A 20,637-nucleotide genomic window follows, 5' to 3' on the forward strand; every position below is an offset into this window, starting at 1 on the left:
TCGAGCATCGTTAACATGTCATAACGGTAAACATTATATTATAGAAATGCAATCAAAATGATAATTTTGGAGTGTACGAGGTTTATCGCTACTGCGGATGTAAAACGTGAATAAATAACGCAGTTATTTCTGCTCACGAGTCAGTTCAGGTAATATGAAGAGATAACGTAAAATGTCAGGACACACTTAAAATAGAATTATCGTGCAAGATGTCAGGCGTGATTTAAAATCGGGTTAAAGTAGAATATTATATTTTCTGCGGCGAATAAAAGCTCGCTGATTACCTAATGTTTTTGATTGCGCTTTTTCGTAGAACTGTGAGACGTATGAAAGTAACACCTGAGATGTAGTCGATGTTCAACTTATATTTCTATACGTTTCTTTCTATAAGTTCCTTCTTGCAGAATCTACAAGATGTAAAAACAAAAGTGGGAATTAAAATGATAATAATCTTTTTCCAATAAGAAATTTTCTATTAAATACGCCCATTTCTACGCGTTTCTTCGCGAAATCTAAATCAAACAATAATCACATCATCGATGTCGTTCAGGCAGTTCGTTTATAGAATATGTCCACGAATTTAGTTTACAAGGATTCTGTCAAACCTTACGACAACGAGCATCGTTGCTGCATTGCGTATAAACTTGCGCATATACAATTCTACAAGGCAGTACAGGTATATCTGCCAGAGACGATGTAACGAGTTGTCCGATACTAGCTCCTTAAACCAAAGAACGTGCGACAAAGAGCTGTTTGTCGGTTCAAGCCAATCGGCTCCTTCCTCCCCGGAAACGCGATTCCTTCGAAAACAAGTAGCACGATGGTACAAACAGGAAGGGAGAAAAATAAAATCAGCCGTTCTGGCTTTTAACTCATCGACCGATGAGAAAGGAACGGGGGAGAGGGAGATGAAGAGAGAGAGAGAGAGAGAGAGAGAAGGAGGAGAGAGAGTAACGTGGAAACGACCGGAGAAGCCGGCACAAGGTAAATCGATACGGGCCATGCAGCAGCCAAGGCTGACGGCCCTACGCTTCGTTCCGTCGTCTCTACTTTCTCTCCCGCTCGTTTCCTTGCGCCCCTATCATCCATTCTCCCTTTCCTACGCTCTTATCCGCACCCCCTTGCGCACAGATTATGGTGCTCCCTGTTAGCGATGGGAATGGAGCACCACTCGTTGTACAAAGTTTGCCATCGTGGCAGTGCCCCTTTTCTCCATCGGCTCGTGGGCCTTGAAACTCCGTACGTTGAATGTTCTAGCCTCTCTTAAACGCGACCAATGCGGTGTCACGACAGCTTCGTGAATCACGAACAAAGATTTCCAACGCCGTTTGTTTTCTACCAATTTTCCGTTTGCTGCACTTTCTTGGCGTTTCACGTACGGAGCTTCGGAACGTGAAAGAGGATTAGGGGATTCGCGGTCGAAGACCACCGGATTGTGGAATCCAAAATGGAAAAGCGTGGGACGGTGGTAGTTATGGCCGAAGACCGCTGAAACGTACAATTCAAAACCAAAAACCGCTAAGTTCGGACGTTTGGTATCGGAAATTGCTGTGTTCAACTACTCGACAGTATCGAGTTATGAACTTCGACGCCACGAGTATCTATGATAATGCGTTCCAACGTTCGAGGACATCGACGAATCAATCGATGCTGCTATCCAATGTGTAATTCGATTTAGAATCTCGTTGTATCGCTCGCAAGCTCGCTGTACTATTGGCTTCGGAGTTTCAATCATTGCGTGCTAACGTTTGCTATCGTTTGTTCTACTTTTCGACCTAGTTTCCTACAGAAATCGAATACTAATAGCGAAAACGATCAGCCGTGGGTGGGATGGATAGTTCGACATTGAGAACCATTAGGTTGTGTAACTCGACGCCGTGAACCTTCGAAGTATCTGCAATAATGAGCGTGTTTGTAATTTTCATTTAAAGTTCCTCGCAATTCGTCCTAGTAGATCGTTCGAGGCTCGATAAGATAAATACCATATACCTCCAAGCGATGTAGATGCGTATATCCACAATGATTTGCGGACTAGAAAATTCGCCTTCATCAGTGAAAATAGAGCAGAAGTCGAAGATTCCTACACTTTAAAACTTTGCCCAAATCGAATCGTTCGGAATGATCAACGTATGTCTTGATTGTTACTGGTAGTATAAGTAATAAAATAAAGTTCTACTTGCAGAAAGTTTGTTGTAGTACCTTCTGTCGTCTCGTTTGTGTCAGATTGTGGAACGGCAAGTATCAGATAGCCAGTTCCGGAACCGCAATGTATAGTCATAGTTGTGTTCGTTTTAAAACGACGTAAAAACTTGTCAGATTAATGGTTCCGAGACCAGGTGTTTTCCGGATGATTCTGTTGTTTTTCCCTAGTTCCATTGTTTTGACGCAATTCTGTACACGGCTTCGTACATAAAACAACGCCCTAAACGAACTTCCATCCGAGTGAGAGTCGAGCTTTAATGTTCAACCGTGCTCGCTAAGGCAGGTCGAAAATCGTTAAGCCGATGTGCAAGTGGCATTTCCGGTTGATCTAACCGTTTGAAAGAACCGGACTGCGCCCATTGTGACAGGCGACGACAGACAGTTCAATCTACTTTACGTCATTCACCGTTGATGCTTTCTCCTCGGTCAAAGTTCAAGCGTCGAATTTCCATCGAGCGGTAAGGTAGGTCCTTAAAATTCGAACGCGTCGGAGACATGTGGGCGATAGATTTTTCAAAAATTTCACCAGTCGAACACGAGTCGAGGACAAAATTCATTCAAAGGTATTGCACTATATTTTCTCTGAAATTCGACCTATTTCATCGAGGATAATGATATATATGGCGGATTATAATTGCGAGAAAATTAAGCGAGAAAGATAGAAGCTTTAATTTAAACCGCTTTGCGGCAGAAATACGCGTAAAAATTGATAACACGCTTATGTATAATGTGAATCGTAACTTGAGCGCCGTACAAAAATTTCGCTATCTTAATGCATGTACGGTAAAATGCATGGATCTTAGAATATCCCTCGTGCGTCTATATACAGGGTGTCTAATATGTAGTTGGTAGCATAACTTGGAAAGATATGATTCTATGGTAAAATAAGATTAAAAGAGTACGCTTAAATTTCGTCGTTTGAAACTTCGGTTTTCGAGGAAAATGAATCTAATGATTTATTAAAATAATACCACCGTGTTTCATTGTGCCTCTGCTAACAAAATCCCATCCTACATTGTGTATTTATTAAATTTGGCAATTGACAGCATAACTGCAAAACAAATGTTCAGTTTTTAAGTAATTTAATTAATTAATTTACATATCGTTGTCGCCATACTTGATTATTCATTACATTTACTAATTGATCGCACAGGGAAACAAGAATATTCGCTTTTTATTCACTTTTTAAGTAATCTAATTAATTAATATACAGGCATTGCTAGGGCGTGTAACGTATGGTAAAATTTATCAAACGAAGACGAAAATTAACCCGTTAAAATTAGCTCCAAGATAATTGGAAATACAAGAATTAACCTGTTAAATCTAAACTCTGCGATTGCAGCAAATGTAACAGAACTTCCGAGCTTTCAACAAATTTTCTGCCATATTTTTCATTTCCCTCTGTTGCATAGTACTAATTGTGCCATCAGTTGCAGACCACCCTTAGACTCGTACACGAAAAAAAGACACGCATACACGAACATGCTATACGGATATGTAGAAAAGTTGTGCGAGCCTCTTGATGCCAACGCTACTTATCCACGCAGAAGTACGGGCGTAACCCCTCTAAATTTCCCCTAGCCGCGGTTAGAATCGTATACGTTCATCTTTCTTTCTCTTCCTCTTCCGCTTTCTAGCAGTCTTTCTCGCGTATTCCTTCGACCTGCTTGTTACCACGATCCCTTATCTTTCGCACAATAGCCCTTGCTCTTTTTGACTGCGCGTGGCCTTGAGCAATGAACTCGAAAACCCGCAGATCGATTGGAGGGAACGAAAAAATACCAACTGGGATCTTGAGTCGAGGGAAGAAACTTTGCTTCACCACCAGAGTGCCAATTGACCAAGATCTACGAGATTCTTCTTATTTAACAAAAAGTCGAGTGACGATTTAATCGAGTGACAACTTACTGCCGCTAATTGGGAGACTCTGAATAAGAGAAGTTCGTGTTCGAAGGAAAGTTTTATATTTTTACGCTCGAAGAGAAGACTGGTTATATATAAAAGGAATGTTGATTTTTAAACACCACGATATTTTGCAACAAGATTCTTTTAATGACTCGACGGTATCGATTAAAGAAAATTTAGAGCATGAAACGAAACGTGAGAATATTACTTCTCTTTTAATTATTTGTTTTAACGAGTATAATTGGAGTAATATTTAGTATCATTTAATATCCCGAAGCTTTAGGATAAGATGAAAATTTCTCATAAATATCTCATTAAAATATCTCAAATAAAATATCTCATTTGAGAGTATCTCGATTTATTCCCATTAAAAACGTGTAATTCGAACGTATTTAATGAAGTTTCGCTCGCGTCAGAACTAATTGTTACAGATTGTACGCGTCATCTACAAGCTATTAGCAGTTTAATAATAGGTCGATCCCGAGTAACAATCCGCGTCGTGACACGTTCATTTTCCACTTTGGCTGCGGTGAGATCGCATTCTGAAGTGGCTAGCAAACGATGAAGTACTACGATCGGTCATATCCCTTGAGACCTGTATAGAACACGATGCACACGTTTCATTATTAAAGCACGGTTGTGTAACTCCATTCAGTCGCCTGGCACGTTTTACCTTGTTTCTTGTTGCCGCGCCGCTTTGAAGAGATTTCGTGAAATGAACGGCCCCTTTCACCAGAGGCTTCATTTTTTATGCAAAGTGCTTCAAAGAAAGAGGCAGCGATTCTTCCAGCGTATTAAAACAGTTCCAATCTATAGTTATGCTTAACAAGCAATTTTCATCGAGTTAAGTCATTTTTATTTCGTATACTTCCTCTCTTTTCTTCGTAGACCTGTGATTTCTTTTCTTCAATTTTCTAAAAACGTGTTATGAAAATGAAAATTAATACATATCACTAATAAGTTTTTGACGTATAAGAATGGGGACATTTTTACACATAGCTCACTTTAGTGTCGTAAAATCGTAACTTTCGTAATTCCATCAGTCGTTGAACTCGAAACAGGCCCAAATCTGATGAAGTGGAATTACGATCTTGGCAACATAAGACCCGAATTTAATCTCTAAGATCTAGAAACTTAAGTCTGCAACAAGGGGAGATTCCGGGTTGATTCCACTCAGGTCCTATGACCCCACGGACATGGAAGCCGACATTTCTCTACTTTACGGATATGTGAGTTGAGGCCTTACAATCTTGGGGTGGTTCGGAACGCATTCCACGGCGGCAAGGAATTCCGATGGCGAAACTCAGATCCCACGACTCCGATGGTAGGATTCGATCCTCAGAATTTTACTTCCTCACATATGTATGGGTTTCTGCCAACAGAATTTTCACTACGATTGATTAGGTTGAAATAGAATTATTCTACGAATACCGTAGTCGTTCTATTGACTTATTCAAAGTTTTCAGTGTACATTAACGATGTCTCTTTGCAAATGTGCAAATACAGAAGTCCTCCGATATGTCATCACCTCTTTCGCCATCTTTTCGCAAATATACGGCCGTCTAATATGGTCGGAATTTTCGATTCACGATTTTCTATTCTGCGTCCTATTGTTCGTTGGTAATAATTCAGCAGGTTTTGTCTACGCGTCGCAGTATCGGTTATTGCACAATGCCATCCATACGCGGGAAATATTTATGAAGGCATCTTGGATCGATGGTCGAAGCCGATGAAAAATAAAATCGGCTCGTCGAACAGTTCGCCCTCCGTTCGCTAATCATTCGTGAAGGGGAAAGAAACAGGAAGAGGGCGAACGGCTCGAAGAAACGATGAAAAGTTCGCCCCATTTCGAACAGTAATCCTGGCGTGTCGTTATCGAGGACAATTGCCATTTCGAGGATCGATGAGAGACAACGGAAATATATTCCGAGCAACGAAAGAAGCATAATTCCGATTAATTGGCTTGGGATCGATACGAGGAACTGTTCCAGACAAAGTTATTGATCGATAACGGTATCTCAAGATATTCGCGAAACAAATTCATGAATTTCAGTGAATTAGAATTATAGTTTTTAATTTTACAGATCTGATTGAAAATTTGTAATATGAGATCGTTAGAGAGAGATACATTCTGGATAAGACTTTGAATGGCATTTCGCGTGTTTTAAGATTATTTAAAAGAATGATTCGTATACCTACGATAGATGATTATCAACGCAAGTTATTTCTACAGAGCGTGATATTTTTCGTGCTACTCGGTACCAGTTATGATCGAATCAACATTCTTCGTGTTAAAGACGTCTTACGTAATGCTCGCGAACTACTTTGAACAGAATTTAATAGAACAATTTATAAATCACGATTTTTTTATCAAACGAACAAATCAAATTATTCTGCCGAGTATCGAGCACTATACTACCAATAGGTTGAAGCAATATCGACGAATCAATTGTACGCGCGTTTTATTCTTTGTCGAAATAATTACGCAATTACGTTATTACGCGAAAAAGTGTGAAGAAATAATTCCCGATAATTGTTCGTTATTGGGATTGAATAGAAGTTATTCACGGAACGATGGTGATTTAACGGCGCGACGTTGTGCGAACTTTGAGATCGACACCGACATTAATGTGGCTTCCGTGAGCGCGTTTTACTGTGGAACTGCGGATCCGCAGGTCTGAGGAAACTTACCCCTTTTGTAAGGGCGAGTTTACGCGAGAAAAGCTTCCCGAAGTTCCGTCAAGTACCAGACACAAGACACAATTACTCTGTGAAGTACGCCTCCGTCTCTCGTCGGGAGAAAAACTTGAAATATTCCAGCTGATATCGATTTAAGCCGGGATTAGGGAACTTTCACAGCAGCGGGATAACATCGATGTTACTGGAAAAATTATTAAAGCCACCAGAGCATGCTCGGTTGATATTTGTTCCCGTATTTCCTACTTTCAGAACATTTATTTCGTCGAAGGAAAATGTTACGTAACGATTCAAATAAATACATATTTGTGTCGTGATTTAGAATTTATTTTCATCGTATATTATTGATAATTTCAGAAAATAATAATACGACGTTCAGGTTCTCTGACGTGGACGCATAATAAAAGTAGAAACTGTACTGATATTACTACGAGTGAAATAAATGTTTTGTGTTTACGATTTTGAAATAAAAGGCACGAGAAGGATAATATTCGATCTATTTTTCTTCTTATTGCAAATTTTACTGAAGTGTGCAGGCTGTTCGTGTAAGCACGCCATAAATATTGCGCCGCGAGCCGGCAATGAAATATGGTACAGGCGAAATGAGTTTAGAGAGGGTTAGTAAATGTCAGATGAATTTTAGGACGTCTAAAACCTCGAAAACCATTTACGGATATGTTTATATCTTTCGATATATACTCTCTATGTTGCTCGTTAAACGTAATAAAACTTGCCCTTTCGCGTAACTATAAACATATCAAACATAGGAAGCTTAATAAAAAATGTACGAAAGGAAGCTAATAATCTCTTGGTACCTTTATTAAAATTCTTATCGTTTCTGTTACAGGATGACAGTACTGAGCATCCTACTCGGAGTCCTCGATTGGAATCGCAATATTTTCTGTGTCTTTCTACTGTGGGAATACTTCGTGGGATATTTAGTGATTTTCGTGTTATCCATGATAGTAGAATTTTCCATCTGCTTTCTGGCTACAAGGGGAAGCATCCTGGACACTGCAGCCAGAGCGCCAATGCAATATATTCTCTATGTTCGACTTCGTAAGTAATTCAAAATTAACTCGCAAGAGTTACGTGAAATGTAGAAATGAGATGCAATATAAGTGGAAGGAAATACTATTTTAAATCGTACTTTAATGTATCTTAAGCCGATATGGGTCATAATTGATGGAAAAAGGGAAGATTGTATACACAAGCAGTAAAAATACATTGCAGAAGTTTCCTTGGCTTCTGCGCGCTACAGCTTTTATTAGAATTCTTTATAAACAAAGAATCGTGTCTTGTCGATTTCAGTGCTACCGGTTGTCTTCACCACGATTAGACGGGATATTTATGGTATCGAAACCCTAACGCAAACCAGTGCAAAAGAGAAATTGAAGTTGAAAATAGATACACGTATGGTCGCGTGTGATTAATTTACTCGTAAACGTACGTATCTATAGCTTAATGAAAGAACGAAAGCCTTTTAAGAAATGAAAATTTAATGCAAGTGTTGGTAACTTCTACGTTGGTATTCTGTGTACTATGTACCTGAAATCATTCGCGTTTTTGTACTAGGAAATGATCATACTTGAAATTGAAAAATACGAGAACAAATATTTGCTGGCAGTAGCCGTAAAACGACACGTACTATATTACAAACGTCAAGCGTCGGTATTGATAAAAGATTTTTTTGCCAAAAAGATATCAATTTCGAAAAGCGCGAAAAATTATGAAATAACATCTATTTTATTCGTATTTTATTTAGGCATATATTCATCCATGAATAAATTACCCACTTACTTACTAAACAGTATACTAGATATATTGCAATCTTCAAAAATGGCATTCTAATATAGCAATGCTTCAGCGCCATACTAAAAAACTTCACCTCCTTTATATTTATATCATTCTAATTTCAATAAATTTATATTTGATTGCATTAACACAAGCTCACCAACAACATGTTTCAATAGTGGACAAATTGAAAAATGCTGCTCAAATTACGCTCAATGTATTAATAGCATGTAAGTTAATGGAACTATATATATACAGCAAGCTTGTCTCTAACTTAAGATACAATCGTTACAATTATTGCGACCTTATACAATTTGAAACGGAAATAAACTGTATATTAGTAGTATTTTTAATTTTCCGCCTTCTTCGAGAAGCTTACGATATATTTAATACGCTGTTTAATAAGAAAATGGGTAATCCGACAGTTGTCGCTTATTTGTCTAAATAGAATGCAAATAAGAAATTATTTCACACTTTTTAGCGTTTTTCGAAGTCGGTAATATCACAAAATCTTTTATTTCATATTTTTCAGTAAAGCGATCAATATCGCAGGACCAACGTGAAATGACGTTCATTTTCGTTAATAAGGCGTTAATTTATTTCTATCTATTTATCATTTATTTCAATCCTGAATTCTTATTAATGAATAAATGTTGCATAGGCTATTCAACCCCGCATACGAATAAGAAATAAACCAGCTGCATTCCGCGAACGATATTATACTTTGAACAATGATAGGGAAGGATATTTTTATAACTTAATAGTGTGTCACGTATCATTTCGCTGTAAAAGTAGACTTATGCCGAACGAATCAATATTAAAGCGAATCAGCAGAACGATGTTTCGTACAACGGAAACACGAGTTGAAGTTTATATTGCGAAATGCATATGAATGCGCTCGACCAGGCTTCTGTTTCGCAATCATCTCGATATCGCAGAATTAGCAGAACAACGATAGCACTGAACGTACGTAAATGAAATCGGTGAACAACGAATTGTTTGCAACAACGATAGTTAACAACCAACAAATCGGAGAAATTTTACAAACAGTACCGATCGATGGTCTATCTCGGGAAAACGCGAAAGATTTCGTCCCGATAGCACAATTCAATGCTGAATAACCGACGAACGTACATAAAAATTGCATTTTTGCAAAACAAGGTAGTTTACGAAAAACAAAAATGCAAAAAGAATCATGCTGATTGGTCAAGTCGTTTCGGACAAATCCGCGAACATTCATAAAAAAAAAAAAAAAAAATACATGTCGAATTGAGGTACCTTCTTTCTGTTTCGAAGCATTTTCCATAAAAATTGAAAACCATCGAATTCAAATACCAAAATTGTCAGCCGTTAAGTTATATATAATATTTGACGCGGAAAATCATCAAATAATGATACGCGAATCTGAATAAAACCATTGAATTTAAAAACGAAAACCGCTGCAACGTGCAATTTGAAACGGACCATGTATATCACTGAAAATGTGCAAATCGATGGGTATCGAATATTCCTGACTCATTTAATACGATTGGGAAATTACCTTCTTACAGAGGTTGAAAATATTTCGAAGTCATTCCGCGTATCACGTTAATCAGGCTGTTGTAGATCAGAGATTAGAATTGTTAACGAAGCTTTTGGCCGACGTCGGTAATCATAGGAATTAGATGGTAACCAATCTGGAGATACGTACCATGGGTTTCGTTAAAGGAAGATTCATCGGTGGCAACGCGAAGCCACTTCTCTCTTGTCGACCCTCCTAATTTTCGCAAAGCAAGGGCAGAATATTAATAAGAATCAAATTTTCACCGTAGATTCCTGATCGTAATAAATGATCGTTCGTGAGAACAGTGGTGTTCAGATCGTCGTCTCTGGGATTTCTTTCGAAATTAGAACAATTAAGTTGCTCCTACGATTTAGTTCGCTTTCGTCATTTAATATCAGCTATTTATATAGATTTAATAATGAATAATGACATGAAATTCCTAATGAAATTTAATGAGAAGTGCATAGTTTTGTTGAAATAAAAAGTATCGTACAGAATATCCATCCTGTCTGTACAAGCGAAAGATTGAGTTATTCTTTCCAGTCATTGTACTGTCCTTTCTTCGAGAGTCTGTTTTAACAAGTATTCCTTCCACTCTCACCTTTCCGTCTGTACACTTTTGCTGCACAAAGATGAGCGTGAAATGTTCTGTCTTCTTGACCATTAAAAGGAATAGGAAGTCGAGACGTTCTTTTCTTGTACTTTTTCCTTTTGGAGCGTCGTTGTTCAAGTGGCATCCTAATCGTCCATTATGCTAATGTACGATTCTATTTTTTGATAGAAATTCCAGTATTATTCCAGTTTATTTTATCTTACAATTCACCGCGTACCTTGCCAGCACTCGTGTAATTCCTTTCGCTGAATTTTTTCACAATATGCAAAATTTCTACCGCTTTGGAATATATTTGCAAGCTTGGGAAGTTCGACGAGTTTGGAAATTTACGTACTTAGAAGTTTCAGTGTTCGATTAGTTTATCTGCAAAGGCGAATCCGATGGAAGATTCACAATATACCGATTTCTTCTTGAGAAACTCATTAAATTTCGCGCACGTTTACGGAGCAAACTTTCCGGGGCTTTGCACATGTTCTTAATTCAGGAAAATCATGTTCCATGTTTTTCTTCCGAAGTCTGCTGTATATCATTGTTAAACAAACTAAACTCCGATAAACGTAGGAAATCTGAGCAGATTCTTTACCGGGAAACAGAAAATTTTAGTCTCAAAATTTATATTTCTGCTTTCCGAGCGAGAAAAAATGTTGGAAGTATCAAGGCGAAATAATATACAAACGTTTGATCTGAAAAACAATGCGGCAGTCACATTCATATACTCGATTCATCTCGTTATCCTCGGTACATTAAATATAATACAAAATTCATCGAATAAAATTAATCGAAACATATTCGCGCATTTCTGTATTATACTTCCAAAGGAATATATAGCGCTTGAATATCTGTTAAATGGTTTCAAAATCTAAAGCTAAGGAAAATAAAAACTGAAATGTTCGATGCTGTTGATTATTCCTTGCGCTTCATTAAATGAACGCGTATATCGAGTTACTTAGGTATTAAATCGCCAGCAGATCGATTACATGGAAAGAATTGCACGTAGTTTTAGAACGTACGAAGAAAGATGGGACGCATGGATGTAGGTACCAGTGTTCATGTATTAAAGGTTTTGGAAACGATCCAACTCGAGTCTGCTGTTTCTCCAGCAGATCTGGTGCATCTTTAGGAAGAATTCGATGGAAATTCCGATCACATACAGCTGATTGGTCGGATGCGTATAGAGTGCCAGACCACCGCCATTGCAGCTTGTACTTCTTTTCGTCTGTTTTGTTCCATTTGCTTGATCCGATTTCGATAGAAGGCTGCGAAAATTAAGATAATAATGCCGTTTCATATCAGTCGCAAACGTATATGTAAAATGTAATAAATAATGTAAATTTAAAATTCATATGTAATATGAATATGTATAATGCATTTATATCGTGGTAAGACAAACTTCGAGTAAAGATCGAATTTTACGTATAATCTGAGATAAAAAAAAAAAAAGAAACAGAAGAATAGAAATTTGTAAAAAGTTGACATACAAAGTTTATCGTATTCGTATGTCTTTTAGCTTGCCACTAAAAAGACTCGATTATTTCGTATCGTGATTCAAAAATCGAAGTCCAACGAATGGAAAAACAATTTAAACGTTCCGAGCAATCTTTTCTCGTGCAATGACGTTTTTATTCGATTCGGCAAACTGTTTAGTCACTCTCCGATAGCTCGAGTAAATAATAGTCAGAAATATAAATAATTCTTTGTTTCCTTCTATTTAATTCTATCCGCCGTGTCAAGTCGTACCAGTGCAATCGTATCTGGTTAATATAACCAATACAATTAGAATAAAACTGATTCTGACTCACCTAGGAAAATCGTGTTGGCAGCTAATTAGGACGGACACGTTTGCTATTGTACGGAAACTATCGGAAGTAAACACATTCTGCAGGAACGTGCCATATCCTTTTAGGGAAGCTATCCGTGGCTCGATGTTCGAAGAGAAAGCATTGTCGATACCTTCAAACTTTATCCGGCGTGAAGCTACGGCATTTACGTCGACATATTTTTCTTTCATCGAAGAAATGGCAATCATCCGTGGTCAAGGAACAGACATTCACGAGACACCCGACTTCACCCGATTCAGATATCTTTTAATCTTTTCCATCTTGCTGACAAATAAAATAAAACAAGATGACCATGAATATCTGTATGTTCTTACTGGTTAAATTTAAAAAAGTATTTAAGAAAATAATTTAAAAGTGTATAAAGAAATACAGGAAGAAGCGGTGGAATAATATGTAAATGTAGGTAAATGGATACATGCAAAATATTAGATTGTCCGAAAAGTTTCTTTCGTTTTATAGGGAAATAATAGACGCACAATGTTATTTGTTTTATATTAGTTTATCGAATTATGCACGAATATAATAATAGAAATAGAACGAAATGGATCATACCTAATTCGATAAAATAATATAGAACAGAAATTGTTGTTCATCTATTATCACCTTATGAAACGAAAGAAACTTTTCGGACAAGCTAATATAATAATAGTAAATTAGCAAACTGAAGTGCTCGAAGAACTCTACGATATAGTAAGAATACTTTCGTTTTGTTATAGAATTTTCTATTTTTGCTCCGGTAAGAAGAAAGAACTTAAAACTTGATAAAACTTTGTTTCAGTGCTTTTATTGGTAGAGACTGGCTGGTTGTGCGCAGGTATAACGTGGTTAACGCATTTCTACCAAAGCTGTACCATCGGCCAAGTGAAAGACGTAATGTTAGGTAAGCTTTTCGCAAAGGTGTCCGACACTTCTAATTCCAATAGGAAACAGAAACGATATTTCGAATGAACGGCGATACAGTTGCTAGAAATATAATTGTTCGGAAAATACAGAAGGGAAACTAATCTTATTCGTTTCTAATTTCCAATTTTGTACCTGTATCGTTGTTCTTTCGAAACAGCGACTCGTCGTACGAAAGGGGCTGCGCTAAGAGAACTCTAGCTATCGAAAAAGTAATTTTTACATCAATTAAATCCCGAGGACGGAAATGATGCCTGTACTAACAATAACGCTCGCTTTAGTAGAATCGCGTGCGAATGAAATTCCACGACGCCGAAACGTTCTGTGAAATGTTGCGGTGGTTTCCGCGGTATCTTTGTAATTGCATAAACCAAGGAACGCGTAAACATACTTGCGTCTGAAATCAGAGCAAACACGATTTTAGCTTTCATTTTCGCCGCAGGTTTAGTGGTATCAAATTGGTGCGTATTAGCGTCGGTGATGGTAACGGTATGGTGCACATACGACGCTGCGGGTAGATCGTGGGTAAAAATGAAGAAATATCAACGCAGCATGAGGGAAGCGGAATCGAGATGCGGTAAATTGCATTACAACCGAAGCGGTAGCAGAAACAGAAACTGGCGGCAGAGGTAACGATTTACGGCTTGCGATTCTTATTTCACTTCTCGCGTCTGACTTATTACCGTCTACTTCCACTGATATCTTTATCCCCATGTTACTTGATACGGGATAGTTAGTGGAGGATTGTCGAGTCTTTGTTCGCCTTTTAAAGTGTTTCTATCTATCATACACTAAGCAATATAAATAGCGTAAAATAAATAAAAGCTGAGAGTAGATTAAGCTACAAATAAAACAAGATGATATATTAGGTCATCCCATAAGTTCGTGCCGACTTTTGTGTATACATTTCGTGCGTCGATTTATAAACATACGGCGATAAGGGACCGATGCACTTGAAAAATGGGAAGAAGTTGTACAACGAGAAGGGGATTATATTTTTTCATGAAACTGAAAGATATGTGAGCAATCTTAATATATATAACCGCTCGAAAAACGGCACGAACTTATGGGATGACCTAATAAATAATATAGAAAATGATTGGCGAATGAATTTACGATAGGTTTCACAATTCTCGACGCGATAATACCTTCTCGAGATTTTAACGACTAAAATGACGAATATTCGGTGCTTGTAGAAAAGTTATACGAGCGTACCAGGATAGCTGGGACAACAGATGCAGACTTTTATTCTGCTGCATGGGCAATTCCGATAGGAATCGAGTAAGTGTTGTGCGAAATGATACGCGTCCTTCGAAGATTTGCTTCAGGTCGGTGCAAAATGCTTGATCTCTTTTCTACCGAATTGTTTCAAGCAACATTATCGATTTGCATTTAACCGAGGAACGTGATGGACATTTCGACGTCAACTGCATACATACATGTCATTATTTTCATTGCTACGTATAATGATATTCATCTGATGATAGCTATTCATTGAACAGCGAGGTCAAAATATAAATTATTTTCATCAAATAAATTTGTGCTCTCGCATTCTGTCTGTTTGAGCGGAAACGATCGAAGAAATAAAATTAGAGTTAATATCTTTGATAATATTGGTTCATCATTTTATATTGATTTTATATATTCGATATTGATATCTGATGATTTAATTTAGTTGCCGAAAATTAAAAATACCACAAAGCGTTTGCATCGATCTGATAGAAGCAGCCTAGATTTTCAATGAGATTGATTCCTCCCCAGAATTCGTTCGCAGACATCGCCAGATTATTGAGCGACTTTTTCCGGGACCTTGACGTGGTTCCATCGGACGTGGTCGCTGGTCTGGTTTTATTGAGAAAGTTCCAAAAAATCGAACGGGAACTGATAGTGAAGCAACGAAAGAACGATACGTACGAGTTTCTATCCGGTGTGCCAGTTACACCTCGCACTAAATTCCTGTCCTTGACCGAGGATGGTGATCTGGGCCACTTTCAATCGGCCATTCATTACATGCACTTTGCCCTCGCTGCTTACGGCTGGCCCATGTTCCTCATTAGCCATTCCACCGGTCTTTGTCAGCTTTGCACGAGGTAATGTTACCGCGAACGCATGTCGTGATTCCAGATGTTAGCGTCGACTGATTTTTCAACGATGTTTCGCGCGATTACTCGACAGAATCGATCGAGTTTCGGTTTTTAATTATATCCACTATAGTTTTTACCGCGCCCGTTTCTCTATAAAGGAATTTCGTACTGTTTCCTTTCTGTTCTCTCAGAAACAACGCGAGTTTCCACGAAATTCTCTTTTCCTTCCTTCCAGATTCTATTACACTCTCCGATTACATTTTTATTTGTCACAACATAAATTTGGAATTCGCTACGCCGTAAACCTAAACGTTTACCTAATCGTAATCTTTTATTTAAAGAATCAGGATACGAACTTCTCCACCAAAGTTGTTCGCCCAATCAATTAGCCACGAGTAATCGGCACGCGAAGCATCTGGAACCATTTGCATGCCCCGACTAATTTCTAGAGTGAAAGCATCGAGGAAAATAAGTTGTTTGAAACTTTGTGGCAGATTAAGATGCGGCTGTTTCCCGTGCGGTAGGCACGAAGACGAGGCGACCGTTGTGGAAGACAATTGTTGCCAGTGCAATTACGCCGCACTAAGAAAGATGGTTGACGTCGCTGAGGTGGAGGTCATTTATGCGACTTTTCACGTCGACGTCGGTGAGACGCCGTTCTTCGTCGCGCTCGATTACACGAAGAAAAAGGTTTCGCGCGTTTCCTCATTGATTCGCATGCATCGAACCGCGTTTGCTCGAGAAACAGCGAACACGAGAAGAATTAGAGATAGAATAGAGATAGGTCCCCTAGGTATCTCGCGATGCTCGTTCGCGACGATATTCGTCGACAACCCGATCGAATTCTTCGCATAAAAGTTGCAATCTGCACCGGTGCGGATTTCGAGATTAAAGCAAACTGCGATACGCCGGTATTTTTGTTGCTTAATTGTAGAATAAATGGATCACCTTTAGCGACTTCATGAATTTTTCAATGGCTATTAACCGTGCCATCACAGCGAACTTCGTCGCAACGACATCCGTGAGAAGTTACCTATTATAAATATATGCATACCCGTATGTATAGAGTCATCGTGTGAGAATTGTAGTTTAATCCATAATGAATAAGTTACATCATTTTGCTTAACTCTGTTAAACTTCTCACGAGTTCAATATATATCTAAAAGTATCCATCTTTGAATAATTCAATAATTATTTAATAAAATACGATACCTGATTAGCAACGGAGCGTAACTAAGCGAAATTTAATTTCTTATCTCCCTTTATCCATTGAAAAATGGAGACTCGATATTAGTGTACGAAAGAAGACTCGAGAATTTTAACATAGTAAAGGAAGTGGATCGAAATAATGAAAAACCGATAGTTTGCCTCTTGTTAAAATTCCATAGAAAATTTTAATCCTCGATTTCTAAGATAGGGTTTAAAGGTCGCTTTATCCCGAACTCGAGCGAACTTGAGGACGGATAATTACCAATTTTCTGCTGCCTCTTTTCAAGGTTGTCGTTAGTATACGAGGAACTCTCAGCATGAAGGATGTATTAACGGACTTGAACGCGGAGGGTGAAGTGTTGCCATTGTCACCACCGAGGGAGGATTGGTTAGGCCATAAAGGGATGGTCCAAGCAGCCGAATACATTCGAAAGAAACTACTAGAAGAGGAAATTATATCCCGCGCGCTTGCCAAGGTATTATGTTTTGCCTTGCCGTCGCGATAAATGCAAATGCGTTATGTGTAAAAACTAACTTGAACGAAGCAATTATATTTTATCGTCTTTGCACGTTACGTCGCGAACAGCGTCGAATTAAAAGAGTAATGCGCCGAACACAAGAAACATTGCGTTTATTTTATTTAATAATTAAATTTTTATATTCGACAACGTTGTCTTAGCATTAAGCAGTTATTTCATGAAATATAATTTTCCTGATGGAGAACTGTTCAATTTTTTCCTTCAGGATACGTCGAGGGGGACCCATCAATTTGGCCTGACACTCGTCGGTCATTCTCTGGGAGCGGGTACAGCAGCTATCTTAGCGATTTTGCTTAAACAAGACTATCCTGACCTGGTGTGTTTCTCGTTCGCTCCACCGGGTGGTCTCTTGAGCATGCCTGCTCAGCAATACTCACAGGAATTTATTACATCCGTAGTAGTTGGGAAAGATGTCGTACCTAGGATAGGTCTTAGACAGATGGAGAGCTTAAGAGCTGATCTTATCAATGCCATAAAAAGGAGCGTCGATCCGAAGGTACGTACTTTATCGTGGGAGAAATAGAAAATACAGAACTCCTATAACCTTCTGAATAAATGGAATGTCAGTCACACTAAAAAGAACATGTAGTATCCCTTCTATCTTCGTCATCAGTTATTTTGTTCTTTTTCGATATGAAATTAAAAGAAAAATATAACGCCCCTTTCATGATACGCGTTACAATGATTTTTGTAAAATTTAAGAAATATAAATATATAAGAAACGTAAAGATATACGAAGGAAATACAAACGTTATGGTATATAGAATATTAAAAGTGAAATGCGTATTATAACATTTAGAAAAATAATTTAGAGAATAAATACGTGCTTGCAAGTTTCATCTCTATCATTGTCCCTGAAAATATAAATTTGTGTAAACATCGACAAGCTAGTCGTCGGTTTTTAATTCTAAACAGCAGCGTTCATCTACCCTGACATTTATACGTTCTAATACTAAATATGTACTTTCAACAGTACCAATAACCAACGACATTAAATTCCACAATTCTAATAGTTTTACTATGACTCTCTTAAATATTCGACGCACGTATTATTATATATAGTATCGGAGAAAATTTATAACTTTAGGGTTTTCCAGCTAATTTCAAACTTCAAAAAGAAAAAAAAAAAAAGAAACCCATATTTTACGCGCACTGTCCCAATATACATTAGCATTTACCAAGGAGAACGATAAGTGTTCCCGTATAATCGGATAGAGACTGCGCTGTCAATCGTAACGACCGTTTCAGTGGAAAACGATAGCATGCTCGGTGATGTGTTGCGGTTGTGGTTCCACCCCTACCTCGGCTGCGAATTTAGAAGCTGGTGGATGTATCAGCGAGTATCAGAGAGACAAGGACCTAGCTCGTTCGCAGACTGTTGTTCCGAGCGACTCCAGCATCGCGTTGACATTGCACAGGCCTCTCTATCCACCCGGTCGAATCATACACGTTGTTCGACATCATCCCAACAAGGGAGAGTAAGTTTGTTTGTTCGTGTATCGTCGTCGGTTTTATTTTAAGCATCGTTTAAAACGCAGACACGAAACGTTATGATGCAATGACTCTCGAGGAAGGTGATTAAGAGCAAATTTTAATGAAAGATGTTTTTCGTTTCTAGGAAAAAGTATGAGAGCCGTTGGAGGTACGTTTATCGAAAAGTTTGCATTTTCAGGGTTGCTCTGGGTAATTGCATCTTGGAGATGTGCCCGCATTGCCCCGCATGTGTTCCTCGGATTCGTATTCTACACTTGTTTCTTTGAAATCTATCGTCGCACATTCATGACTGTTTCCTGCCGAAGAAATTGTCGTACAATCATCTTTTATATCCATGTATTTGCATGATTGAAATTTATAGAGAACGAGTATACGATGTTATACCGCGCGATACGTAGTATAATACCTGATCGTGCACGGATTCGTGCACGAAGTAATTTTTTAGTAAGATTAATGGTACGATCGTTTTCAAACTTTGAGAGCTGACTGAAAAGTGTTACGTTGGGAATCACGCGTTGTCCGGTTTAAATAGAAAATTCAACGTGCTATCCATGGATTTAAATTCTTCTATACCTTCAAATTATTCCAATACTTTAGATCTCTAGAATTCGAACGCCAATGGAACGTGAAAATTATTCTCAAACTTTGAAAACCATCAGACTACATCGCTTTATAAATGATACTTTAAAAATAACGTACATAGTTGAGGAAGTCATCCATCCATCGAATATTCAAATCCGCGTATGCATCCAACTGCATGAATCTCACGTAGCGACTAGTGTCTCATAGAAGATTAAAGAATTAATTTCGTTGAAAAAAATTTGATCGTCGAAATTGACCCGCACGAACACAAGATCTCCTTCTTTTATTTCAGACAAATGTTACACAAACACGAACCGGTGTACCAAGCGCTTTGGGCAGGACCGTGCGACTTCGACGAGGTGTTGATAAGCCCGGTGATGATACAGGACCATATGCCGGACAATATGTTGAAAGCATTGAACAAGGTAAGCCAGACCGATTTGATAATTCGTCAGATAAAGAGGTCGCAACCGCCGGTTCGCCGAATGTCCTCGGTAAAGCTGGGTAATTACGAAATCTTGGAGGAAACAACGGACGAACTGAATCTGAAGGAAGAGGACAAACCTCAGAACGTAGTAATCAATATAGAGAGTAATGGACACGTGAAAAATGGAGATGTTGGTAGTGTGCAAATTGAAAGTACTCGAAACGTCGCGGAAACGGATAACGAGACTATTGTGGTCAATGTCGAGGTACACGAACAAAAGGAAACGAAGTCTGGATCTTGATAACGAGGTGGAGCTGTTCTGTTGTGAATATCGATCCTTTCGCTGCTAATATTCACATTGGCGATCATATCTTTAGATAGAAGACGTAAATTGACACAGATAGTAGAAATTTTATATATATATATATATATGCATTTTTTTTTTTTAGTCCTTCTATCAATTTTGTATAGTAGTTTTTACTGTGAGAGCAATATCATGACTCCAATGTTTTCATTCTATGAAACATTCTTTGTAGAAGTTATATGTTATCGTTAGATGAATGATGTGGATATTAAGAGTGATAAAGGTATCACAGATTCTTTCCTCGCGACGAAACTGTTAATCCACTGACGATTTACTAAGCAATAGTACTCTAGGATAGAGCTTTTATGATAAAACCTGTTTGTTACAAAGTGATACTTTTTATCGAATTTTAATGTCCGACTGACGAAGAAGCTATAAGATTCTTTTACGTTTAAGTTGAAATAAATTTTAATCAATTTGTTGCGTAATGTTTTTGTATATAGTCA

At 38.1% G+C, this 20,637-nt stretch overlaps 1 protein-coding gene and 1 long non-coding RNA gene across 15 annotated transcripts in view; one reads left to right on the plus strand and one right to left on the minus strand.

The window, feature by feature from the left end:
* LOC100644776 (diacylglycerol lipase-alpha) overlaps positions 1-20,637 on the plus strand; it is a 53,037-nt gene that overhangs the window by 25,352 nt on the left and 7,048 nt on the right. For 13 of the 14 annotated variants that reach the window (XR_007225884.1, XM_048410675.1, XM_048410678.1 and 10 more), the window contains 11 exons: positions 7,652-7,863; positions 13,371-13,472; positions 13,935-14,121; positions 14,689-14,773; positions 15,254-15,582; positions 16,071-16,266; positions 17,073-17,261; positions 17,530-17,820; positions 18,573-18,802; positions 18,943-18,966; positions 19,693-19,825. Coding sequence is in view for 13 of the 14 variants with exons in the window: in XM_048410675.1 (XP_048266632.1) it covers positions 7,652-7,863; positions 13,371-13,472; positions 13,935-14,121; positions 14,689-14,773; positions 15,254-15,582; positions 16,071-16,266; positions 17,073-17,261; positions 17,530-17,820; positions 18,573-18,802; positions 18,943-18,966; positions 19,693-19,825 (1,978 nt within the window). In the remaining variant the exon portion in view is untranslated. The remainder of the gene's footprint in view (positions 1-7,651; positions 7,864-13,370; positions 13,473-13,934; positions 14,122-14,688; positions 14,774-15,253; positions 15,583-16,070; positions 16,267-17,072; positions 17,262-17,529; positions 17,821-18,572; positions 18,803-18,942; positions 18,967-19,692; positions 19,826-20,637) is intronic. The other variant, XM_048410683.1, reaches the window with a different exon arrangement.
* On the minus strand, positions 3,379-5,259 carry LOC125386058. The gene is made up of 3 exons (XR_007225889.1): positions 5,112-5,259; positions 4,781-5,021; positions 3,379-4,702 (listed from the first exon to the last, which is right to left on the minus strand). It is a non-coding gene; the product is annotated as an uncharacterized LOC125386058 (long non-coding RNA).

The sequence above is a fragment of the Bombus terrestris genome, chromosome 12, assembly GCF_910591885.1.
Source record: "Bombus terrestris chromosome 12, iyBomTerr1.2, whole genome shotgun sequence".
Lineage (NCBI taxonomy): Eukaryota > Metazoa > Arthropoda > Insecta > Hymenoptera > Apidae > Bombus > Bombus terrestris.